Consider the following 25,193-nt stretch of genomic DNA (forward strand, 5'->3'; position numbering starts at 1 on the left):
TATGGAGGATATTAGAACATTATGAATAAAACTGGACTCTGAGACAAACACGAGTTTGTTGTCAATTTACGAAGAAGATTGGATACATTAGTAACTTCTAATTATGATATCATGAGTGCTCTGACATCTGTTCTTTTACACAAGCCAGTTGGAAAACGCTCCCCCTCACACAACACCTCAAGAAAAACATAGAATACTGAAAATATCTCTTCCCCTTAGAATGGTGCCACCTGAAGAAAAAATCAACACCTGGGGAAGTATATTTGCATGAATTTACACTAACACACATACTACACTCCCATGGGCAGTTCTCCCAGAAGTATAGAAACAAGTACAAAATGAGCACATGGCTGCACCGGCTATGTACTTTGGAATTAAGCTAGATTGAACAACCTCTACAGTTTCCTTAATCATCCGAAGCAACATTAAGGGGGAAGTGTCAGCTCTGGAGAGACGCCAGAGGCTTGTACCAGTTCCAGTTCAGGATCATGAACGGGCATCACCAAGAATAAAATATGAAGTTTATGCATCAGTGATACTTTAGGCACACAGGCCGGTAAACCAAACCTACAACCTAAAAGATATTTTGAGAGTTCCATTAAGGAAAAGCTGTTAACTGAAGGTAAAATTAAACAGATGGGGAGAGAGAAAAGATGGACTGGATCTCCAATAACAAACGTGTCTGGCTGGTATGGGTATATTTAGAGGGACTGCAATCAAATAAAAATAAAAAAAACAGAATAGTATATTCTGTTAGCTGCTCTCTTTTCAGGACTCTGACAGTAAGCAAATAGAGGGGGTGGTTGGACAGAGAACTGAAGAAGAGACGAATATAGGAAACAGAAAGGTCGAACAGGACGAAAGACTGTGGTCGGTTAAAGAGGGAAGAGAAAGGTTTGGATCCTAAAATTCAATTTAAAAAGAAGAAAGTGGAATGACTTGTTTCTAAAAAAACATGCACTACAACCAATGGATGCTCCCGTGCAACAGGGTTTGGGTGATTAAGCTTCTAGAAAGCGCAGCAGAAGTAACAACATCCATCAGACTCTCCAGGGGTCTCTGGTGGAGCCAAACTGATGATTAAATTAAAGTAGTCTTCTAGCCACATTTATCTGAAAATTATGACATAATCCTAGCCAAAGAGGACTGGCCCCCGGTCTGCATTAAAGAAGCAGCTCGAGGAGAGGTAGTGATACACGTAGCCCTTTCCTCTATAGCACCTGAGGATATCAGGTAAGTTTATACAAGCGAGTGGGCTATCAAACAAGCTCCAGCCTTATACATAAACCAAGCGGAGTGGTATAACATTATATTCCACCTGTCTATAAATTATATTCCATCTGTCATTCCCTTATGCAGCCAGCCCCTACCACAACTCAATATCTTATAAAGCCATAAATATAGCACAATATATAAGCAATACTAAATCAACTACAGTATCAGGGCTTTATAATAACCCATTATCTTTCACAAATGAACAATCCTCTTTTTCCCCATAAGAATATAGAAATCTAAAATAGATACACATGGACATACGTAGTCCAAAATGCCCACAGCATGGGTATAATGGTCAACCTTAAAAAGCATAAAGCAACCCTGGACATTTCCAACCGGTTTTTCAGTCAAAACACAGCACCTGAAAGCGAGTATCTAAGTGCCTTTTGCTTCAATTAGGTGCAATAGACCTCAAAAGATTACCTTTGGGGTATGAGAATAGCCCTGGCCTATTCTCAGCTCATATTATGGAGATCTAACAACCAAATCCTGAGGCGCTATCATACATAATCATCAAGATGAAAAAGAAATTCAGACACATCCGAAGCAATGAAAAAATGGTCCCCTGGTATCCTTGCAGTAATTACTAACTGCAACACAAAAGGATGAGGGACGGAGTGCTGAACCTTTTTAAACTCTCCCCCAGCCCCCAGTCACAGATCTGGGTTTAATCCATTGCTCTAAAATTGCCCTAAGTGGGAGGTATACCCAGACATGGGTCCCATGCTCACTGTGCCACTGGATTCAAGCTAGCCTGGCTGATGAAGGGTGATATCCTCAGACTGGTCCCAGGATGTTTGTTTCCGGTCCAGGGCGGATCTAGCCTGGAAATATGGGCTGGACTGTTCTCCTGGGGAACAGGGTCAAGACTGATTTGCATATGGCTGGGTCTAAACTGGGGTGGCATGGTGAGCAAAAGAACAATGGATTAAATCAAGATCTGTGACTGGGGGTGAGTGTTTGAAAAGTTTCAGCACTCCGTCCATCGTCCTTTTGTGAGGATAAACACTTGCCAAATGGTCAAGCTTTGGAATAAACACATGGGCCCACTGAGCCATTTTTTCTTTCCTGAAATGATAGGTGATCCCACCAGACAGAAATTTTCTTGTATCTAAATGCAGAAGAGTGATTGAACATGAGGAATTCATGTTACCTTGAGCTGTCAAGGAGAATAAATTAATTCAGTGTGCAAAGAGAGTGAACTGACTGCTAATTTGTTGTATTTCAATATACATGTCAACCATATACTTTAAGGAGGTAATAATTCAACAAAGGGGTATTCTGAAGTCTAGGACAGATGTGCAACATATTGTAAACTGATTTGGGTAAAAACTGAACTTCTGCTATGCAATTTGATAATGTTTATGAACATTTAAGTCTCACAATAAGGTGTTGTGTAAAGTGTCTTTTTTTACTTCTCTTTAGGGTTTTACTATTTTAGTTCTTAGCGACTTACTGTCTAGCCAACTCCAAATATGATATATTGAGTTGGCTGAATGTCAGTAACTAAGTTGGCACAAGACTTCCATAATCCCTGAAAAATGTACACAGGTGGCTTTATGGTGTATTATGCACAGCACTGAAAGAAGGACCACATTATCTGTGTAACATTTTATGTTGGTTATAAATGTTAGAAAGCTACTATCTGCTGTTTGGAAGAATAACATGCATTCAATCTTTTGGAATGTAATGAATAGCTCCTGGGAAGCTCTTCATAAGGAGTTTGAGTATTTTAATTTTTCTACCAATGACAGCACACACTGCCTCACACTTATGGCTATTTTTATTATTTAACTAGATCCAATGATTTTCAAAACACACTTCGAAAATAATCCAGTGAAAGATTTGGAATGTTAGAGAAAAATGCTCGAACATGAAAAAGGCATAATGACCTATTTTGCCATTGTACTGCCAGTATGAAATTAAAGTGCAGATCACACTTTAATGTATCATGTACCATGATCCAATATGTACTGAGCAGAGAACAGCTCACAACAAGCCTTCCCGGTTTGCAGAGCAGACCATGAGAGCTTTGTGTTGAGCTGGTATCCTTAGTGCAGTTTCCTCCCTCACATTTCGCTTTCAAACTTCCTGTTTTGCTGGCCTTAGGACTCGGTGCTAAAGTGTCTGTGCTTTCTTCATAAAGCATGCTGGAATTGGCTTATACCCAATTGACCTATTTAATTTACTTGTAAGTAAGTCCCTATTAAAGTGGTGCTAACTGTGCCCAGGGCTTCTAAATTAAATGCTACTAGTGGGTCTGCAGAACTGATTGTGCCACCCTCTTAAGTAGCAATTTAAGCATGTTTCAGGCCTGCCACTGCAGCCTCTGGGGTCTGAAATTTCAACCTGCTAAAATAAACCTTTTGCCATGCCAAAACCTTCATTTTTAATGTATGTAACTCACACCTACGTTAGGCCCTGGACTGCCCAGAGGGCAGGGAGCAATGTATTTTAAAACGTAGGACATGTACTTTTATGTTTTACGTGTCCTGGTAGTGAAAACCTTTCCCATAGGATAACTTGGAGTTACCTTATTACTTTTAATAAGCTAAAATCTCCAAATTGTAACAGGTAACCAAGTTCATGTTTGTTGTTTTTGAAATTGTAATGAAAAATCCTAACTGATAGTGAAGTTGGATTTTAAATTACAATTTTGAAAATGCCATTTTAATTAAGTTGGCATTTTATTACCATAGTCATTTGGTGCCTGCAGACTGTCGCTGGGTCATGTGACTTGGGGTAGTTGACAGATCGGCTTTGTGCATTCCTACTAGACACCCACACACAATAGGGAGCATAGCTGTGCCTGGATGAACCATCACTGGCAGGATGGGAGGGAGGCGCTGCACACAGCCCCACTTACTCTTGACTAGATTGTGTTCTGCCTCCAGACAACGTGCTGCATACCCCTGTTAGTCCAGAGCCAGGGCCAGGAAGGCAGGGCAACTGTGCACTTGAAAGGCACGCCTCTAGAAGCTTCTCCCCACTTCAAAGGCATAACTGGATATTAATACTGGACCTCACACGCCAGTTCTTCAATACACTCCTTGACCAGTCGATGCTCTGCCAGGAAGAAGGACTGCTGTGATGCTGAAAAGACTGCCACTCTGCTGGACTGCTGACCTGAAGGGAATTCTGCCCTGCTAAGCTGACATGCTACCCTCTTGCCTGGGTGATAACTATTAGACCTGCATCTCTTGAACCCAGAACCAGAATGACTCCAAGGGCTAGTTGGCTGGCCTCCTGATCTGAAGCCTCAGGGATGTAACGTGCTTACAAACAACCTTGAATCTGCAATAGGACTCTGCCAACTGCAACTTTACCCTGTCAAGTAGTGCCACTCCAGGCATGGATCCGTGGCAGTGGGCTTAAGGTGCTCTGATCTCTGTGGATCCAGTAGAATAGACGCATCTCCTCTGCTGCGAGGCCTAACCTCAAGCAGAACCGATACATCACAACTTCTTCATGGATTGTAACGGTCACAAAGACCTGCATCACCTCTGCAGCCTCTTTGGAACCGCTGCTGTGTGATGCATCCTCGCATCCCATTGATGGCAGCCTCGATGATGACAACAGATCGCGCAACGCAACCTAGCAGCTTTTCTCGCGGCCGAGTTGGCTAAACTCAGGATAGAAGAGAAGAAACTGGCCATGGAGGCAGAACAGAAAAGGGCTGAGGCTGAGATAACCTTGGAGGAGAGAAAATTCTTGCTGGCTCACAAACTGAACCTTAAAGAGCTGCACATCAAGGCCATGCAGGAAGGGTCCAGCAGCGATGGTGGCAGCAATTCTACCGAGCCCTCTGGAGACAGGAGGGTCCATATTCTCCAAAGGCCTGGTGCCTTACTTTGCTGTTGGGCACAACGTGAACAAGTGGCTCGACACATATGAGATGGCTTTGCAGATGCATAGGAACCCTGAGGAGGATTGGTGGGGGGTAGCCTCTGGAAGCACATTCCTAGCGAGCGAAGGGACGCCTTTCTGGCACTAGATAAGGGAGACAGGATGAGGTATTCCCCCATGAAGGAAACCCTAGCCTTACCTGAGAAGTACAGGCAGATGTTTATGGATAGCCAGAAGTTGCCCCAGCAGTCCTGGGTGGGTTATGTAGACTTCTTTTACAAGGCACTGGATTGTTGGGTTAAGGGCAGTGAAGTAAAGAATTATCAGGGGCTGTACAATTTGATTGCGAGAGAGCATATGCTCAGTCTTTGTTTTGCAGATCTGTATCAGCACCTTATTGACAGTAACCTCACTGACCCCAGGAAGTTTGCTAAAGAAGCAGCCCACTGGCTCAGCACCAAGGTCCATAAGAAGGTAGGCGAGCGTGTTTGGGGGAGGAGAGGGGGCACCACAAAGGTGGGCAGGGTCCCCACCAGAAGAAGAAAGGGAGAGACATCTGTTCGTAGCATGATGTGCGAATAGATTCACATGCGCTGCATACTCCTGTCATCTAGTGTTGGGTCTGGAGTGGTGCAAGTTGTTTTTCGAGAAGTGTTTTGAGTTACGAGATTGAGTGACTCCTCCTCTTGTTGATATTGTGCATGGGCATCAACTCCTTTGTTAGATTGTTTTCCCGCAGGCAGGTGAGAAATGAGTGAAAGGGAAATGTAGGGAAATAGATGTCCATGCAAAGTGTAAATACATAAGAACAGATATATACAACGATACACTAACTAAAAGCCACAGGCGTCCGGGGAGGAGGGGGGCGCACGTGACAGCACTACATGCCACAAACAGATGCTTTCAGGGTAAGTAGCAATCCGTTTGATGGCATGGGTGGTTGTAGATACACATGCTCTGCACAGACCTTAAAGCAGTCCCTCTGTAAAAGCGGTGGCTAGTCTGTGGGAGTTGTAGTTGACTGGAAAAGTGTATGTAGCACTTCCTGACCTACACTGGCTTGTTGCCGTCCTAAAACATCCACATCCAATCAATTTAAAACATGAGTACTTTCTTAACATTTAGAGTGTGAAGGGCTCTTTCTGGTAGTTCGATGGACCTGTTTATGTGAAACCGATAAACCACTTTAGGTAGGAACTTAGGGTTACTATGAAGGATTACTGTTAGAAATGGGGTCTCTGGTGAACAGTCAGTTTGCACTATGTCCAAGCAGGGGCCGTCACTCTAGTCAGGGTAAGGGAGTTACACTCCTCAGACAACCCCTTCTCATCCACTTGGTAGCTTGGCACAAGCAGTCAGGCTTTTCTCATAGGCAATGTGTAAAGCAGAGTAATACATTAAAAACACTATAAAAGGGACACAACACCAGTTTAGAAAAATAGCTAGTATTTATTTAAATCAAACTTAACAAAAATGACAAAAATCCAACATATACAAGCAAAGTTATGAATTTTCAAAGATAAAATCAATGGATGCGTTGTTTTTACACACAGTACCTGGTATGCTTAAAAAAATAAAGCCACACAGGCAAGCGGGCGTCGGAAAAGTAAGCGATGCACCGATTCCTGACTCGCAAGTCAATTCTTCTCCGGTCAGGTAGGAGCTATGCTTCAATTTCCGGATAGGCAGCCACAGGTCCGTGCAGGTTCACTGTGGTTTTGACACCCAGCGATGATGCGTGTGAAATCCTGATGCACAATGGCGAAGAACTGAGCGGTGTGGGTGATGTGTCGATTTTGGCAGGCGGGTGTTGTGTCGATATTTCGCCTGCTCGGCTCCAGTGTGTGAATTTCAGGCTTGGTTTCACCAGCTTCTCCTTTCAAGGTTCCCAGTGACTAGATAGGGCACCACTTGGCAGGGTGAGCGTCTGAGCAAGAGAGTCCAGGTGCTGGCACAGGAAGTCTTTGATGGCCCTGAGACTTCAAAAGAGGGGGCAATCTCAATCCAAGCCCTTGGAGACACTTCACAAGCAGGAAAACACAGCAAAGTCCAGTCATTGTTCTCTCTAAGGTAGAAGCAACAACTGCAGGCCAACCCAGCAAAGCACACTCACAGGCAAAGGGGCAGTACTCCTCCTCCAGCTCTTCTCCATGGCAGATCTTGATCCTGATCCAGAAGTAATCTAAAAGCCTGGGGTTTTTGGTCTAATACTTATGCTAATTTCTGCCTTTGAAGTAGGCAAACTTCAAAGCAAAGTCTCGGTTGTTCACAAGATCCTGTCTTGCCCAGGCCTGAGCCAAGACACACTCAACAGGGTTGGAGTCTGTATTGTATGAGGGCAGGCACAGCCTTTTCAGGTATATGTGTCAGCTCCTCCCTCCCCACTCTAGCCCAGGAAACTCATCAGGATAAGCAGGACACTCCTCAGTTCCCTCTGTGTCACTGTCTGAAGGGAATTCACAAACAGCTCAACTTTCAGTCTGACCCAGATGTGGGTTCCACAGGAAGGGCACAGAATCGTTAAGCAAGAAAATGCTCACTTTCTAAAAGTGGCATTTTCAAACAGACAATCTAAACACCAACAGATGTATTTTTAAATGGTGAGTTCAGAGACCCCAAAATCCACATCTCTATCGACTCCTAATGGGAAACTGCACTTAAAAGATATTTATAGGCAGTCCCCATGTTAACCTATGGGAGAGATAGGCCTTGCAATAGTGAAAAACGAATTTGGCAGTATTTCACCATCATGACATGTAAAGCACACCAGTACATGTCCTACTTTTTAAATACACTGCACCCTACCCATGGGCCTACCTGTGGCCTACCTTAGGGGTGACTTACAAGTAGTAAAAGGGAAGGGTTGGGCCTGGAAAGTGGGTACACTTGCCAGGTCGAACTGGCAATATAAGACTGCACACACAGACACTGCAGTGGCAGGTCTGAGACATGTTTACAGGGCTACTCCTGTGGGTGACACAATCAGTGCTGCAGGCCCACTAGTAGCAATTGATTTACCGGCCCTGGGCACCTCTGGTGCACTTTACTAGGGACTTACCAGTAAATCAAATATGCCAATCATGCATAAACCAATAACCAATGCAATTCACACCGAGAGCTTATGCACTTTAGCAGTGGTAGAATGCCCAGAGTCCTAAAGGCAACAAAAACTGGTCAGAACAAATAGGAGGAAGGAGGCAAAAAAGTTTGGGGATGACCCTGCAAAAAGGGCCAGGTCCAACAACTACCTTATCCCTATGAATCTGGAAGAACGGTTCTTCCAAGGTTAATGCCAGGAGCTCACTGACACGTCTGAGTGATGTGATGGCAACTAAGAAAGCCATCTTCCAAGAAAGGTTTTGATGTCAACATGAATGGAGTGGTTCAAAAGGAGAACCCATGAGTCTGGTGACCACAATGTTCAAGTTCTATGATGCTGCAGGGAGGACCCTAGGTGGAATGACGCATTTAAGGCCTTCCTTGAAAGCCTTAATGACTGGAATTCTGAACAAGGAAATACATTTTCTGTTCTGTAGATATGCAGCTATAGCTGTGAGATGTAGGCGAATGGGAGTTTATACAAGATTAGCTTTTTGTAAATGGAGCAAATATCAATCTCTTTAACAGCAGCTTTAATGTGATCAATTAGTTTGGAGTGACGGTAGCAAACACAATGTTTCTATTTTGCCACATTACAGGCTCTAGTTGTGGTTCTACGACTTCCCTGAGAATGTCCAAAGCCTAAATAACCAAACTCTATGACCTCAGGAGCCATTTCGCAAGGTTTAGTGATTTGGGGTCTGGATGTCTGATTTGTCCTTGGTTTGGAGTGAGAAGGTCTGGCCTGTTGGGGAGCTTCTCGTGGGGGACTACTGAGAGGTCCAGGATTGTTGTGAACCATGGTAGACATGCCCAGCTATGAGCTACAAGGACTATGGTGAGAGACGTGTGCCTGATCCTCCGAACCAGAAATGGAATAAGAGGGAGAGGTGGAAAAGTGTAGGAAAATATCCTAGACCAATTCATCCATAGAGCTTGCCCTTGGATAGAGGGTGTGGATACCTGGAGGTGAAGCTTGGTCATTTTGTGTTTTCTGCTGTGTTGAAGAGGTCTATGTGAAGAGTTCCCCCAATTTGCAAAGTATGACTGAAGGACTTGTGGGTGGTGTTCCCACTCATGGACTTGTTGCTGCATCCTGTTGAGCAGGTCATCAAAGTTGTTGTCTGTCCCAGGGAGATACTCTGCCACCAGGTGAATGTGGTGGTGGAGGGCCCATTTCCATATTGTCTGAGAGACTTGCGATAGTTGAGGCTCTCGACCCCCCCCCCCCCACGTAGTAATACAAGGCTGTTATGTTGTCTGTTAGGACTAAGACAACCTTGTGAGAAAAGTGAGGCAGAAATGCTTTCAGGGCTAGAAACACAGCTTGAAGCTCGAGTTAACTGATGTGTAGGGACAGGAGACTGGGATTCCAGAGGCCCTGTACTGTGAGGTCTTGAACGTGAGCACCCTAACCTGAGAGTGAAGAGTCTGTGGTTAATGTGACCTGAGGCACTGGGTCTAGAAATAACCCTTTCAAGAGGTTGGTGGTATTCCACCATTGCAGAGAGCGGCAAGTCTGACGGTCTTCAATCCTAGATCTATTAGGTTACCATGAAACTGAGACCACTGACAAGACAGACAATGCTGCAGAGGACGCATGTAAAGTCTGGCATGAGGAATCTTGGTGATACAAGAAGCCATCATCCCCAGCAGACACATATTAGTCCTGACTGTGTAAGCATGGCTCTTCTAAAATTGAGGGAGTAGAGGCTTGCAGCACCTGCTGCTAAGCACCTTGTGCAGACTTTGGGAGTGGTAGTGACTCCGAATGGAAGGACCTTGAACTGGTAATGTTTGCCTTTAATGACAAACCTTAAGTATGTCAGATTTGCAGGGTGAAGTGGAATATAAAAGTAGGTGACCTTTAGATATAGACCTGTCACAAAGTCACCTTGCTGTAAGAGTGGAATAATGTCCTGAAGGGTGACTATGTGGAGTGTTCCAACAGAATGTATTTGTTTAATGGTCTGAGGTTGGGTATCGGACTCAGAGAGCCGTCCTTTATGGGAATGGGGAAGTATAGGGAGTTTAATCCTGTCCCTTGTTGTAGTGGAACTGGCTCTATGGCCCCTCTAAGAAGAAGGAATTTAACCTCTTGTTTGGGAACAGTCAGGTGATCCTGAGATAGTCTGTGGGTGTGAGGGGGAATATTGGGAGGAGTGGTTATAAGATCCAGACAATAACCATGTTGGATAATGGAGAGGACCCATTGGTCTGTGGTAATATTGTGCCAGTGTGAGTAAAAAAGTTGGAATCTTCCCCACAACAGGTGTAGGATGAGCGGGGGAAGGTGAGGTATTCACTGCTGGGCAGCAGAGGAGGAGCCGCATGAGGCGGTGATCTTTCCTCTTCCCTAATCACTAGTACCTCTAAAACAGTCTCTGTAGAAAGCTCTAGAATAGGTGGATTGAGGTTACCTAGGAGGAGAGGTGGATGCCTCAGAGGTGGAGGAATTGTAGGAACCTCTGAAACCAGGACGACAAAAAGTGCCTCTTTGTGTAGGGGACTGAAGGACACCAAGAGCCTTAGTGGCATCTGTATCTTTTTTGATTTGTTTTTTAAGTTTCTCAAGTGTGGTGTCTACTTGAGGCCCAAATAGATGCTCCTTATCAAAGGGCATAGTAAGGACTACCTGCTGGACCTTGGGTTTAAAACTGGAGCAACGCTGCCAAGCATGCCTCCAGAGAAGGAAGCTGGCATTAATTCAGTGAGCTGCTGCATCAGCGGTGTCCAGGGCACACCAAATGGAGTTGTTAGAAATCACTTGCCCCTCTGCAACTAACTATCTGTTGCCCCTTCTTACACAGATTATCTGATGAGAACTGTAGGAGCTCTCCATTTCATCCCAGTGAACCCGGTCATACCGGGCTAACAAGGCTTGGAAGTTGACGATACACCAATGATTTGCGGCCTGTGCCGCAACTCTCTTTCAGACAGTGTTGATCTTCTCCGGGGTAGGAAAGTCCCCTGTGGCCTAACTATCGGCTCATTTACGAGCTGTGGTTGCTACAACAGAGTTGTGTGACCTAATGTAAAGAGGATCAGAAGGAGCTGGTTTGTATTTCTTAACTACCCTTGGCATGATAACCCTAGAGCGGACAGGCTCTTTAATGAGTTCCCCTGTGAAATCTCCTGGTAGGGGTGAAATGGGAGAATGGGGAGGGGATGGAGGTGGAGGTGAAGAAGGAGGTGGAGAAGGTCTATTCGGAGGACTGGTAGCCTTGCCCTTAGTCGCCTTTTTAGCTAATAGAGAAACATCCAAAGCCTCCTGGAAAGAGTGTTTCCACTTGAGGGGAACAGGAAAGGACGGTGTGGCAATAATCTGGCCTCTACCCACCAGTATTTGGAAGCGCCACTGACGAGTATCCATGGTTTCCAAGATGGGCTTCACTGGAGAAGGTGTAGTGGAAGACTAGCCCAAGTCTCTATGTTCTGAAGATTTGGGCTCCGATGATTTTGGCACTGAAGATTTCAGTTGTGCAGTTTGGTCGGCACAAAGTGGAGCTGCTGGTTATCGGCTGGGTGCTGAGGCCCGAATTGAAACACAGACAATCTCTCGGTATGAGGAGAATTAGGTCAATACCAAGGACAGAGGCTTGGACTTCTGAAATGTTTTCTGTACTGAGCCAGAGGGCCGTGTATCCGAAGCAGCTTTTCTGTACAGACCATAGCCTGGTAATAGTGGAGGACCGGCAACTTCAAGAAGGGGTTGAAGTGTCTTTTGTATAGTCTTATGTTGAGTGGGAGGGGCCACGGTACTCCAGTGCAGAGCCAAGGTGATTTTGTGGCTTTCGATGTCCGACTGGATGCCGGAGTCTGAGCTGTCTTGAATGGAGAAGGTCTCTTCCTCTTGTGCAGGCTCCTCTAGAACGTGCTCCTCTCCAAAGAGTCTGGGTGTTGCCCTGGATCTTGTGGGCCATTTCCAACCGACGTGCTCTTTGGTCCCGAAGAGTCTTCTTAGAGCAGAAGGACTTACAGGTGTTGCAGCTGACCTCTCGATTACCAGGGGAGAGGCATACATTGCACACAAGATGGTGGTCAGTGTGCAGAAAATTGGCATGGCACCAAGGACAGAAGAGGAATGGAGTCCGTTCCATCAGGGAAGCATTTTCTTTGGTGCCGAACGAAAGGTAGGCCCGAGAGGGGCGTTGGCGCCCCAAAGTGCAGGCGAGCAGACAGTGCCCAACCGGACGAACCGAGGAGAGCGCTAAGATGAGAAAAGCACGAGTGAGGACAATACAGTTGAAATAGATAAAGGTTGAGAGAAAATCAAAACAAACGGAGTCGAAAGACTGTGCAAAGACACACACATCTGAATCTGAGAGCAGAGAGAAAACAATCTGACAAAGGAGTTAATGCCCATGTGCTATATCACTGAGGGGAAGAGTCACTCGATCTAGTGACTCGGAACACTTCAAATAAATACAACTTGGACCTCTCTTGACCCAACACTAGATAGCAGGAGTACGCAGAGCATGTGTATCTACAGCCACCCATGCCATCAAACACCTCTTTTTCTTCCTTTAATCCTCTTCAAGTTTTGACACTCTGGCAATGCTTTCAGACCCAGCTGCGGAAAAAAAGAATCTGAAGATGGAGACCAAGAGGAAGACTTCTGGGGAGGGCATATGACGTCACAGAAGGATGGTCCAGGCACCAGATGGGAGAGATCGTCAACGCCCAACAAAAGAAAAAAGAAAAAAAGAAGGACTTCTTCGGAACTTCTGGACCCAACCACTAGATGGCAGAACAATGCACAGCATGTGAGTCCAGAAAAGATTCACTCTGCAAAACATCGCTTTTCGTATTGCAGGAATTCATCAAATATACAATGAAGATGCCCTCCCCAGACATACAAGTCCGGATACAAATCATATATCTTCCTCTGTTCGATTAGAGGCTCTGAAATTTCTTGTAAAAATGAATAATACATGTCCCCCTAGTGAGAAAGGAAACATTTAGCGATAAAAGTGTCTCTTTAAAGGAAAAATTAATTACATCAAGATGTATTGAGATAAGAGTAAAGGAGATATCTTTCACTGCAACGTCCTGGCCAGTCTGACCAGACACGTCCACAGGTCAGTGCTATCCAGTCCGTAACTCTTTAGCAGGCAACTCCCCTGCCATATGTCCACATTTTAGGAAGGACAGGCCATACTTAGGGAATATGAAGGAAAACACTATTGCCTCTGACTGGAACAGTCCAGATTAAAAAAGGAAAGTTAGACACCTGAAACTCTACAGGTGCTGATACATAGTGAAGCCCGAAGTTTTCAGCAGTGTTGGTCAGCAACGTAAAGAGAAGAAAACAACAAAACAACTTTAACATGCTTACAGTACTATACCAAAAAAGGTAAACCTCAGCACATGGCTTTGCATATCTTTTCCGTCCTTAACAGCAGTCTGCTTGGGCAAGCAGAAGCCACCTTGGCGTGGTCAATCACTCTACACAGAATCCCTAGATTATAAAGGGCCAGCACTTTGGCAATTTGTCCAAACATCTGTGGATGTTGCACACTGTTTGTAGTGATATTTGTGTTTTGACCACTGACGCCGTGTCGCAGCACTTCGTATTCCGCTTAGCTGTCCACCGTCACATTAGCGGTCACAAATTGCAGACTCCATTTAGTATTCAGCTTAGCCTTAGCTTCACCGCCATGTTAAAGGTGCAAGTATTGTTCCGTACAAAACATGTTATTTCTCGTTCATGTTTTTATTATGCGTGTCTGCGTCTTCTTTCTCACCAGGGGCTAGGACATAATGTGGAGGAGTCAGTCAGTAAGACAAGGAGGGAACGGTTTAGTTTTGGGAACTTGCCTATTTCCAACATGTTTCTTTCAAAGCTGACCTCAAGTAGTTTTGAATAACAGGGTGTGGGGAAAAGCTTTCTAGAACTCTCTCCGCTTGCTTGTTTTAAGGTATATAAGAGACCCAGGATTGACAGTGTGAGATTCAGAGACTTCGGTCAGGATTTTGACGTTGAATGCCTGACAACCCATGAGGGTAGAGATCTCTCTCTCTCTCTCTCTCGCAGCCGATCATTGGAGTCTACGGCTTGAAGTAACAGAGAAGAATGAAGCACCAGAAAGGCCCCATGGTGATGAATCTTTACTAATTATTTGCTTTGCATTGTGTATGAATATATTTATCCAAATACAGGTATTTGTATCTTTGCATGTATGTATTTGCTGTTTATAGATTGAAGATTCTTTGTACATGTTCTCACTTTATTGTTGCGAACATTTTAAAGGTGCACTTTCAGTTGTACTGACCTTCCTTCACGAGCCTTGCAAAGTGATTTAATAAATGTCTTCTTTAGACAAAGAAGCGCATTCCAGAGATTATTTTTGACTCTTTTCAGTGTGTGTATTTTGGCTCGGTCAGCAGTAAAGCAAAACACTGTTTCATTCCTCTAATATCTCAATGAGCTTAAAGATTTAATAATAAAAGGTACTCATATTTTTAGTTAATAGTGTTTAGAAACTGTCAGAATGTAATGGATAGTCACATTCCATACGTTTAATTTTTGTCTATAAACCTTGATATTATAGACTGTTATTTTCAACAACTGAAAATCAGTAATGAACAAAGTTCAAGTTTTGATGGATGGCAGTCTATTTTATACTTTTTATTTAACAGCTTTTGGAAGTTCCATAGTTAAAGAGTCTTGGCAGCAATGCGTTCTCAGCTGCCCGATGAGACGGTGTGGAATTTGTGGCACCAAGCTGAGCTACAAATGGGAAATACTAAAGCAGGTATGTCCAGAACAGGGTCTTCAAGTAGCCCAATCGGGATGAGGGCTCATGAGGTCGGCAATAGTTTCCAGCATTGGAATTAGAGCCCAACCAGTAATAATTAGCTACAAATCTCGCATAGCATGCATATTTTCATAAGAAGCAAATAATGAAGAAAAAAAACTTATGAAACAATAAGTATGTTGTGAAATATAATCTTGTGACACAGAAGGTAGTCTGCCAAAAACCTGTAAACACACTTTTGCACATTACCCAAATGTTTAAGATGGTTTCTTTTTATCTCATCCCTATTATACAGCACTAGTTTAAAGAACACCATTACGTTTTAAAATTGTTACTTTCTAAATTAAAATTTATATGGTTACTTGTATGGGAAAATATTTCTCTATGAAATGGAGTAAAACGTTGCTCTTTAATATGGCTGCCTACAATTCACATAGTTATAGAGTAAGGTTGATCACTAATGTTTATTTATGAATGTAAATTCACAGACAATAAAAGTAATACCTTAGGAATGTAGTGTCCTTGGAACCAGATATCTTTAGTTGTACAGTGTGGGAGCCCTCCAGGGACGATATCACTGAAACGCTGGATCTCATGGATCACAGCATCTGTGTACGGCATCTTTGCTCTGTCTTCTATGGCAGGGAACCGGTCTCGCCCAATCACACGGTCGATCTCCTCATGCAGTTTTTCTGAAAAAAGGGTACATTCAATACACAGCTTTCTTTTACTGCTGCAACACGCTATGGGTATATTGTGTTCCAACACCTCTTAATCTTCTTATGGCAAACGTTGTGTACTAAATTTTGGGTTCTATATCCTTATTCACACAATTATACAATTTTTAAAATCAAATTCAAAAGCAAATATTTTCTAAAGCGATTATACTTAAAAATGCAGCACTAGGGCGCCTACTTCAGGATCTTCACTTGTCTTGAGTTTCTACATCTTATCGAAAACAACATGCAGCTTTGCTACTGTACGTTTTTTTTTAAACTTTAGTTTTTAAAGTTCAACATGACTCTCATTGTAGCCCCTCCTGCATTCTTATATTATTTATCGCTAACAAATATCAGATCACTCTTAGTCGGTCAATAGTTAGAACGCTCATATATCTTAAAATATCACTGACAAGCTTCTGCAGTTAATTTTTGGTTTTCTACCTTGTATTTTATACCGGTGACATCCACTGGCAATGTTACACCTATTACTTTAAATGCTAGTGGTCCTCAAGGAGCTATTACTCTGTAAGAGCGTACTAGGCTAGCAATAGTATGCATAAAAGTGATTAGTTATTTATTAAGGAGGTCTTATTTTCTGGACCTCATTTGTTAACTTGTTTTAGTTTGTAGCCCTAACACTTTGTATAGAAACCCCACGGAGCACAACACACTTGAAATACAGCAATAATCCAAATGCTCTAAGAAATGGATTGCCTTTTGGTCAGTTCCATATACAGAGTAATTTCGGATGAAAAGGACTTTACTCAAGCAGCAATTCTGCTTGAAAAAAAACCGAAAAAAAACCTTCTGTCAAGAAGATACCCTAAACATTAGTGAAACACTCCATGAAAACTGGTCAATATTACACCCCAAAACTGGTCAATATTACCCCCAAGAGAACTTACTGATTGCCCTCCCCAGAAAATAAACAAAAAAAACCTGACACCACTTTTAGTTCAGTAAGCAACACAACTGTAAAGGTAACACAAAACATTGGACGATACTGAGTCAAGTGAATTAGCATGAAATCCACCGATATCTGCATCCAAAGGTGATGCAGAGTGATCGAATTTTTCATGCCCAGGAATCCAACTAATGCTGTTTGCTATGGGTTATACAGTACTACGGGACACTTCGAATGTGGAAATTGCACGGCTTGCATATTGCCACACAATACCAAGAACTGTGCTCATATTATTTGCTTCATATTGGAAAAAAACTCACAGAAAATAAAAATAATGAGTCAACAAAGCAGTCCGATAAAATACCATTTCATCAATACCCATCTTGTCACTTATTTTCTGGATGCGAATCTTGGTGAAAACAATGTTTGGTGGCAAATAGGAGACCCCATTCAAAAGAATCAAAGGGAATGAAATGAACACAAATTCTGAGTAAATGTGAATGCAAATTGTTGGAACAAGGATGCCCACTTAATGGCAAACAGTTGTGTACTCCTGATCTGTGTGCCCAACTGCTCAAGAAACTAGTAACCAGTATTTTATTGGGCCTAACCTTCTCTGTGCCCTTGTTCTGGATACTGCTACTATCTGCTATGAGAGCCATCATCAAGCACACATGCGGAGTCTGAGGAAGAGCCACAACATAAAATGTGAAAGACAGCCATCCCAATTTCATTCTGAAACTCTAGACAGTAGATCCACATCCCATTTGGAGTATAAAAGTGCGATATAAACAACCCTACACTGTTCCAGTTCCAAGTTCTTCAAGATAAAGAAAGCATTTCAAAGTTCTTCACAGCCAAGGAAGGCAGGGCTTTGAAAAAGTAACCGAGGACAGTTTTATCAACAGGACTGGTGTCTGCATGGTAGCTATTTTCCCAGAGGTGAAGGAGGTGAAGGAGCATCACCTGAAGTCTGCCCTCTCTGCTGAAGGAGCAGAGGGTGTGCCTTGAGCCTACACACCACTCTGTCAGCTGAGAGAGGGAATGAGTTTGCCTACCCCTGCAGGAGGAGAGGATGTCCAGGACAAGACGTCGGGTATATTCCTGGAGTGGGTAAAAAGCCAGAGAGAGAACGACTCCAAGGGCATGAAGCATGGAATGACCAGTATGTGGAAATGGTTCCCCAGTTTCCCTGAAAGGTTATGGTTGTGAACTGCATAAAGGCTTCTGCAGTTATCAAGCACTGAGTGAGAACACCAGCCGAACATGACTGATGGACAAGTGCTGCTGACACTGGAGTCCTAACCCTCCATCAGAACATCTGTGGGATCCCTTGTTGGTAGAGAGGCAGTGTAGGAGGCTGGCCTGGCTTGTAGTGGGTACCAGAGGTACTTACACCTTGTGCCAGGTCCAGTTTTCCCTTATTAGTGTAGAAGAGGTGTTTCTAGCAGCTTAGGCTGATAGAAGGTAGCTATGGCAAAGCAGCTTAGGCTGAACTAGGAGACATGTAAAGCTCCTACTATACCATTGGTGTCATATGCACAATATCATAAGAAAACACAATACACAGAAGTACTAAAAATAAAGGTACTTTCTTTTTATGACAATATGCCAAAAGTATCTCAGTGAGTACCCTCAGTATGAGGATAAGATATATACACAAGATATATGTACACAAACCAAAATTATGCAGGTTATAGCAAGAAAAGTAATGCAAGTAGTGTAAAGTTACAATAGATTGCAATAGGAGCACATAGGTATAGGGGCAACACAAACCATATACTACAAAAGTGGAATGCGAACCACGAATGGACCCCAAACCTATGTGAGCTTGTAGAGGGTCGCTGGGACTGTAAGAAAAACAGTGAGGGTTAGAAAAATAGCCCACCCCAAGACCCTGAAAGGTAGGTGTAAAGTGCACCTACTACCCCCAGAGAGCACAGAAGTCGTGATAGGGGGATTCTGCAGGAAGAACAAACACCAGCAATGCAACAACAGTGGATTTCCGGACCTGAGTACCTGTAAGACAAGGGGACCAAGTCCAATAGTCGCGACAGTGTCGAGAGTGGGTAGGAGCCCAGGAAATGCCAGCTGAGGGTGCAAGGAAGCTGCCACCGGATGGAAGAAGCTTGGAGTTCTGCAAGAAAGAAGAGGACTAGGAACTTCCCCTTTGGAGGATGGATGTCCCACGCCGCGAAGAAGCTTGCAGAGGTGTTCCCACGCAGAAAGACCGCAAACAAGCCTTGCTAGATGCAAGGGTCGCGGTTAGAGTTTTTGGATGCTGCTGTGGCCCAGGATGGACCAGGATGTCGCCACTTGGATGAGGAGACATAGGGGGCGCTCAGCAACGCAGGGAGCCCTCGCAGAAGCAGGCAGCACCCGCAGAAGTACCTGAACAGGCACTTAGAAGAAAAGTGAACTGGAGTCCACCCGAAGTCACAAAAGGGAGTCCCACAACGCCGGAGGACAACTCAGAAGGTTTTGCACTGCAGACTAGAATGTCGGGGACCCAGGCTTGGCTGTGCACGAAGGAAATCCTGGAAGAGTGCACAGGAGCCGGAGCAGCTGCAAATCACGCGGTACCCAGCAATGCATTCTAGCGTGGGGAGGCAAGGACTTACCTACACAAAACTTGGACTGAAGAGTCACTGGACTGTGGGTGAAGAACCAGAACCTTATGGGCCTGGCGGCGCAGGGTACGCCTGAAATCTCCTTGGATTCACCTGCCTCAACTAACAGAGACACGGGACACTCTGTCAGGCGTAAAAGATCAGATTTTATTAGCCGCAGCTAGTACAGTTGTCCAAGAAGTACACAAGGTATGTTCTCAGGAGACTGCCACTTTACTTTGTGGCGCACAATCTTATATACCGTATAAAAACCATTTATTAACTACATACACTCCCAGAACACATAGAAAGGAGCCAGTAAGAATAATGTAAAGATAGAACAGAGCCAATAGAAATGACGGAAAACAAGACAGCACCAATAGAAGGAATTGGAAAACAAAGTATCAAGTGACTTAAGGTTGCCTCCCCTCCAGCTGTGTTTGTCACCCCTCCCTTGAACTAATTCATTAACCGATCCACAACGAAGTTGCATGTGGTGCGATAAGTTTGTGTGCGTTTGGAGGACAGTTGTGAAATGAGAGAATACTAGTAAAGGACAGCGAAGGCCAGACGATAAGATAAGATCGGCGGAGAATAGTGTGAGCCTACAGATAGTTGAAACAAGGATTAGAAAACCAGACAGGGATTAGTGTACTCGGTCAGACCTTAATACCAGCCTTGTAAAGATAGAGGCAGAAGGCTGTTTTGAACACCATGTTGCAGAATAAGCAGAAAAGGCAGAATGGACTTCGTTCGCTGTGCTGCCTGAGTGAAGGCAACATAAAATGGCGGCGGGCCACAAAATGGCGGGTCGATACGATCGTATTAAAAATCGAATTTCCTCAGACCCTCCTTTTGCCAGAACTCAGGCAAGATACACAAACTCATGTTAATCTGAGTCGATGTCTATGGCCATGAGGTCATCAAGCTGTTGCTGTACCATCATTTTGATATTCTCTGCTCTTTGTGACTTGGGTTTGGGAATACATGCAGTAGCACATAGGTTGCAGATGGCAGGACCGCAGTGCATACAAAGACAACAAGAGAATATAAAAGCTAAAATTACTCCAAAGAATGTCAATACCTTCCAACCCCATTTGGACAGTAATCCCCAAAACCACTCTGAAAAGGACCAATCTCCTTCGTCCTGATGAATCGACTCGGAGATTATGTGTAACTTAGAGATAGCTTGGTATACTGTCGGAGCGTCATTAGGTATGAAAATACAGCAACCTGATCCGATCAATTTGCATACTCCACCACGGTCCGCAAGAACAAAGTCTAAGGCAACACGGTTCTGCAAGGTCATAAGACGATCAGCCTGTAGTTCAGCTGTAATGTTACTTAAAGCTCCTACAGTGATGTCTATGGTGGTTTCTACGACACGAACCAATTGCCTTATATTTCTGCTGTTGGCCATTGGACCCCAGAAGGGAAGAAATCCTTTGAGGAAATCTCCTCCCTCTTGTCCTGCTGTGTCTTTCGAATCCACAATCCCTCTGCCATATCTATTTTTATGATGGTTCGCAGGAGCGGTGTATGTAGGGGGAAGAAGAAAGGCTATATAACAAGTACCAGAGAAATCAACCGGCAACCATGTATAAGCCCTATCGTGGCAAACGAAGTATGTACCTTGAGATGGTACTAACGGCAGTGAATTCAGGGCTGAATAAACATATGTATGGGAACATAAACTTTCTCTTTGTCCGGTGTTTGGAGTTCTACCATTTATTTGCAGACAGAAATTTCCTTGTTGGGGTATGACCCGTATCGGAGGAGATTTTCCTTGCTTAACCTTATCATTGAGGCTGGAAATGTAATTAGTTATGTTCCAATTGGTATATGCTTTTCTTTCATCTATGGAAGCTTCACTTTTTTCCATGATTTTAGCCATAGCTACCATTCCCTTTATCAATAAACTATGACTGAAATTTGAACCAACACTATGTGAACTGACAGGTTGTTTAATTTTACTTTGATATGCATTATTGAAAATGACAAAATAAGCCCAAGCGGAACCTTCATAGGAGAATGGAAGAACTAAAAATGGCATTCCTTTTTCTACCGTATGTGGTATGAGTCCACACACCCAACAGTCAGTTGTATTGATCACTAACTGATGTTGATGTAACAACTGGACGAAGGAATTGTTAAAGTATTCAGTTCTTCTGATGAGTTCATGCTGGGGAAGAGTGTGAAATAGGTGCGGAGAGATAGTAGAAGAAGATGTAGAGGTAGGAGAAGAGACAACTTTTTGCTGCAGAGTAATAATGATCCAGTTTACAGATGCCAAAAGAATACACGACAATATAATGACGCATAGAGCAATACTACAACGACTACATATTTCTTTACAATTATTCTTTACATTTTTACTTTCTCTTTTATCTAATGTAGCCTCCATCTTTCTAAGTGGATGCTCACGGCAATCTTCCTCAATCACTGTAGTCACGATTATCTACCGTCCTATGACACTGTGAGGTCCTGCAGGCCTATTGCCACTTACTCAGGTCGTAACTAAGACTCCTACCGTGACCCTGCAACCGGGATAGAGTACTACATAGGAGAGAAATTTACAAGTTCTTTGGTCTTGGTCTCAAATTATAACGTTCCTGTCCAGAGGCAGTCTGGTTTTGAAACAATGTTCCTGGATTTGTCGTGTTCAAGCGACGATGCAATGGTATTGCTTCTTGAAGGATGTCGTCGTCCTCTTTCTCAGAAAGTGTTCCAATTAGACGCGCATCACTGAATGGTACAAATTGCGGAACTTTCTCACTTTCAGAGTCACTGATGCCTCTACGGACCCACTGATCGAAAGGCAAGGGCAAAGGCACTTTCTTGCAGTGCACGGCATGCACCCAGTTTTTCTTTCCTTCGACTTTAACTGCTGTTCTTGTGGTCAAAAGAACCAGGCGTGGCTCTCTCCATCTGGGCTCCAAATTTCTCTGTCGTTGGAAATTTTTCGTGCAGACCCAGTCACCTGGTCGGATGGAATGACCTGGGTCTGTGGAAGCCTCTGGTAGAGCACTCTGAACCTGTTGATGAAGAACACGCAATTTAGTTGTAAGGTCATGCAAGTAGTCAATCAACATCGGGTATGGCAAGTCTGAGTATTTCTTAGGGCGAGGAACTCCACATACATTAGCTGGGCGACCAAATATCACTTCGTAAGGGCTAAGCCCCAAACGAGAGTGTACTGCTGTTCTGGTGGACAGAAGAGCCAATGGTAAAGCATCAGGCCAATTAAGTCCTGTGCTAGCTTGCACCTTAGCAATTTTAAGCTTCAAGGTTCCATTGTAGCATTCTACTAAACCAGCCGACTGTGGGTGATTCGCCGCGTGGAACTTCTGTTTTATGCCAAGACCTGCACAAACTTTTTGCATGACTTGACCCACAAATTCGCTCCCATTGTCACTCCAGACAATGCGCGGCAAACCAAACCTAGGGAAGAATTCTTTCAAAAGTATTTTGGCAGTTGATAAAGCAGTATTGTCCTTCAGAGGGTAGGCTTCTACCCATCTAGAAAAAGCACATACTACCACCAGAACATATTTGAGGTTGTTGCATCGTTCCATGTGAATATAATCGATCTGCAACACCTCAAATGGATATGTTGGAGGAGCAAAATGACCTGCTGGAGTTGGGGTTCCCTTTCCCGGATTGTACATCAAGCAAACAATACAATGTTTTACTACATTATTTGCACACTTTGGGATCCCCTCATTTTGCCACACTGGAGCCAGAAATTTACATATTCCTTTTGCACGTAGGTGAGCTGGACCATGTGCCATAGTAACTACAGGTAGTACATAAGCATCTGGTAACAGCCAACGTTGATGTTCTGATAATTCAACCCAACATCCCATCTCATCTAACATTCCTGTACTTTCCTTCCACTTTCTCAACTCATTCTCCGTAGCCTCTCCTTGAATTGATTTCACACTCTCTACTGTATCTTCACACATTCCCTTTTCTCTTACGCAGCTTGCGGGACCTGCAACATACATTCGACTTGTGTTGTCTCTGGCTGTCTTTTTCGCTACCTCATCTGCAAATGCATTTCCTCGACCAACATCGTCCACAATCTTTTTGTGTGCACTACACTTCACGATCGCTATCTGAGTAGGCATTGTAAGTGACTCAAGAAGTTCAGTCACTAATTGACCATGTTGTATCTTAGTACCATGGGAAGTAAAGAATCCTCTTTCCTTCCATAAACGCCCAAAGTTAAACGCTACACCAAAAGCGTATTGGCTATCAGTGTACACGTTTACTCTTTTTCCTTTGGATAACACACACGCTCTAGTTAAGGCTATCAATTCAGCTGCCTGAGCTGAATTATGTCTAATGCGTGCTGTCTCCACAATCGTATGCAAAGTAGTAATAGCGTAGGCTGAAACTGTATCTCCATTCGGGAGCTTGAAACAAGAACCATCTACCCATAGTGTTCCATCTGGATTCACTAATGGCGTGTCTTTTAGGTCAATTCTACCCTTAGTCTCTTCTTCAGTATGGAGAAAACAATCATGCTGTTCAGAGACATCTCTCTCTTCTGGAAGAGGCAACAAAGTAGCTGGATTCAGGGTATTACATCGTTTGATGTGTATGTGACTAGCCAAAAGCGTCAGCTCATATCCGGACAACCGAGCACTCGTAAGATGCTGCGTTTTTGTCCTATTTAGTAAAGTATCCACTGCATGTGGCACCATAACAATGAGAGTATTATCTAGCACTACTCCAGCAGACTGTCGAATAGAAATTGCTGCTGCCGCTGTCGCCTTAAGACAACTAGGCAATGCTTTAGCTACTGGATCTAACGTAGCTGAGAAATATGCGCATGGTCGCTGTTGATCTCCAAAACGCTGCGTTAAGACTGACAATGCACAACCCTCTCTTTCGTGGACATAGAGCGTAAAGGGCTTACTGTAATCAGGAGTACCCAATACAGGAGCAGAACACAAAGCAATACGCAAATCAGTAAAACTCTTCTGACATTCGTCAGTCCACGGAAGAGGCTGAGGCGTATCTTTTAAAGTTAGCGCCAACAGCGGTTTAGCCAATAAAGAGAAACTCGGAATCCACTGTCTACAATAAGAAGTAATGCCAAAAAAGGCACGTACCTCTCTTTGTGTGGATGGCACTGACATTTGTGCAATTGCCTGAATTCGTTCGGGGGTCAATCGTCGTCCCTCCTTTGACAAGAGATGACCCAAATAAGTCACCTCGCGACAGACATATTGTAATTTAGAAGGAGAAACCTTGTGATTCAGATCAAACAAATGACGCAACAGTACAACGGTCACGTTTTTGCAAATCTCCTCTGAATCAGCTGCAACTAATAAGTCATCCATGTACTGAATGAGAGCGGCACCGGACGGTAAGGAAAAGGCATCAAGATGACATTTTAGAGCTTGACTGTAAATAGAGGGACTTTCACAATAACCTTGAGGTGCGCGTTTAAACCGGAAGCTTCGGCCTCCGAGGGAAAAACCAAAAATATCTCTACTCTCTTCGGCGATGGGAATACTAAAGAAAGCATTCTTTAGATCAATAACTGAAAACCAAGTCGCTGTAGAAGGTATCATCGTCAACAGAGCAGTGATATCTGGGACTACAGGAAACTGCGGTACGACAATCTTGTTTACCTCCCGAAGATCAATTACAAAACGATAAACAGGAGGCTGAGAAGGATCAGTGCGTTTAAGAACCGGAAGAACAGGACTGTTACATGTATTTCCTCTCGTTTCCTCAACCACACCCTTCTGAATCAAATCATGGACAATTTCCAGAAGTGCTTTCTCACCTTCAGTAGAGATTCTGTATTGCGGAATACGTGGCATTTCAGCATTGGGCTTAAGAGTAACAACATAAGGTGGGATCTCAAGACAACCAACGTCATTCGGACCCGTAGCCCAAAGCGTTTCGGGAAGAGAAAGCAATTCAGGTGGGAATTGATCTTTTGATAAGTACATTGGAC

The 25,193-nt window shown here is 43.8% G+C and overlaps 1 protein-coding gene across 5 annotated transcripts in view; it reads right to left on the minus strand.

Annotated features, from left to right (window-relative positions):
• The window catches only part of LOC138259695 (cytochrome P450 2G1-like), a 394,952-nt gene that overhangs the window by 107,469 nt on the left and 262,290 nt on the right, over positions 1-25,193 (minus strand). For all 5 annotated transcript variants that reach the window (XM_069207584.1, XM_069207588.1, XM_069207585.1 and 2 more), the window contains exon 7: positions 15,486-15,673. In XM_069207584.1, the coding sequence (XP_069063685.1) occupies positions 15,486-15,673 (188 nt within the window). The remainder of the gene's footprint in view (positions 1-15,485; positions 15,674-25,193) is intronic.

Source organism: Pleurodeles waltl, chromosome 9 (assembly GCF_031143425.1).
Source record: "Pleurodeles waltl isolate 20211129_DDA chromosome 9, aPleWal1.hap1.20221129, whole genome shotgun sequence".
Classification (NCBI taxonomy): Eukaryota; Metazoa; Chordata; class Amphibia; order Caudata; family Salamandridae; genus Pleurodeles; species Pleurodeles waltl.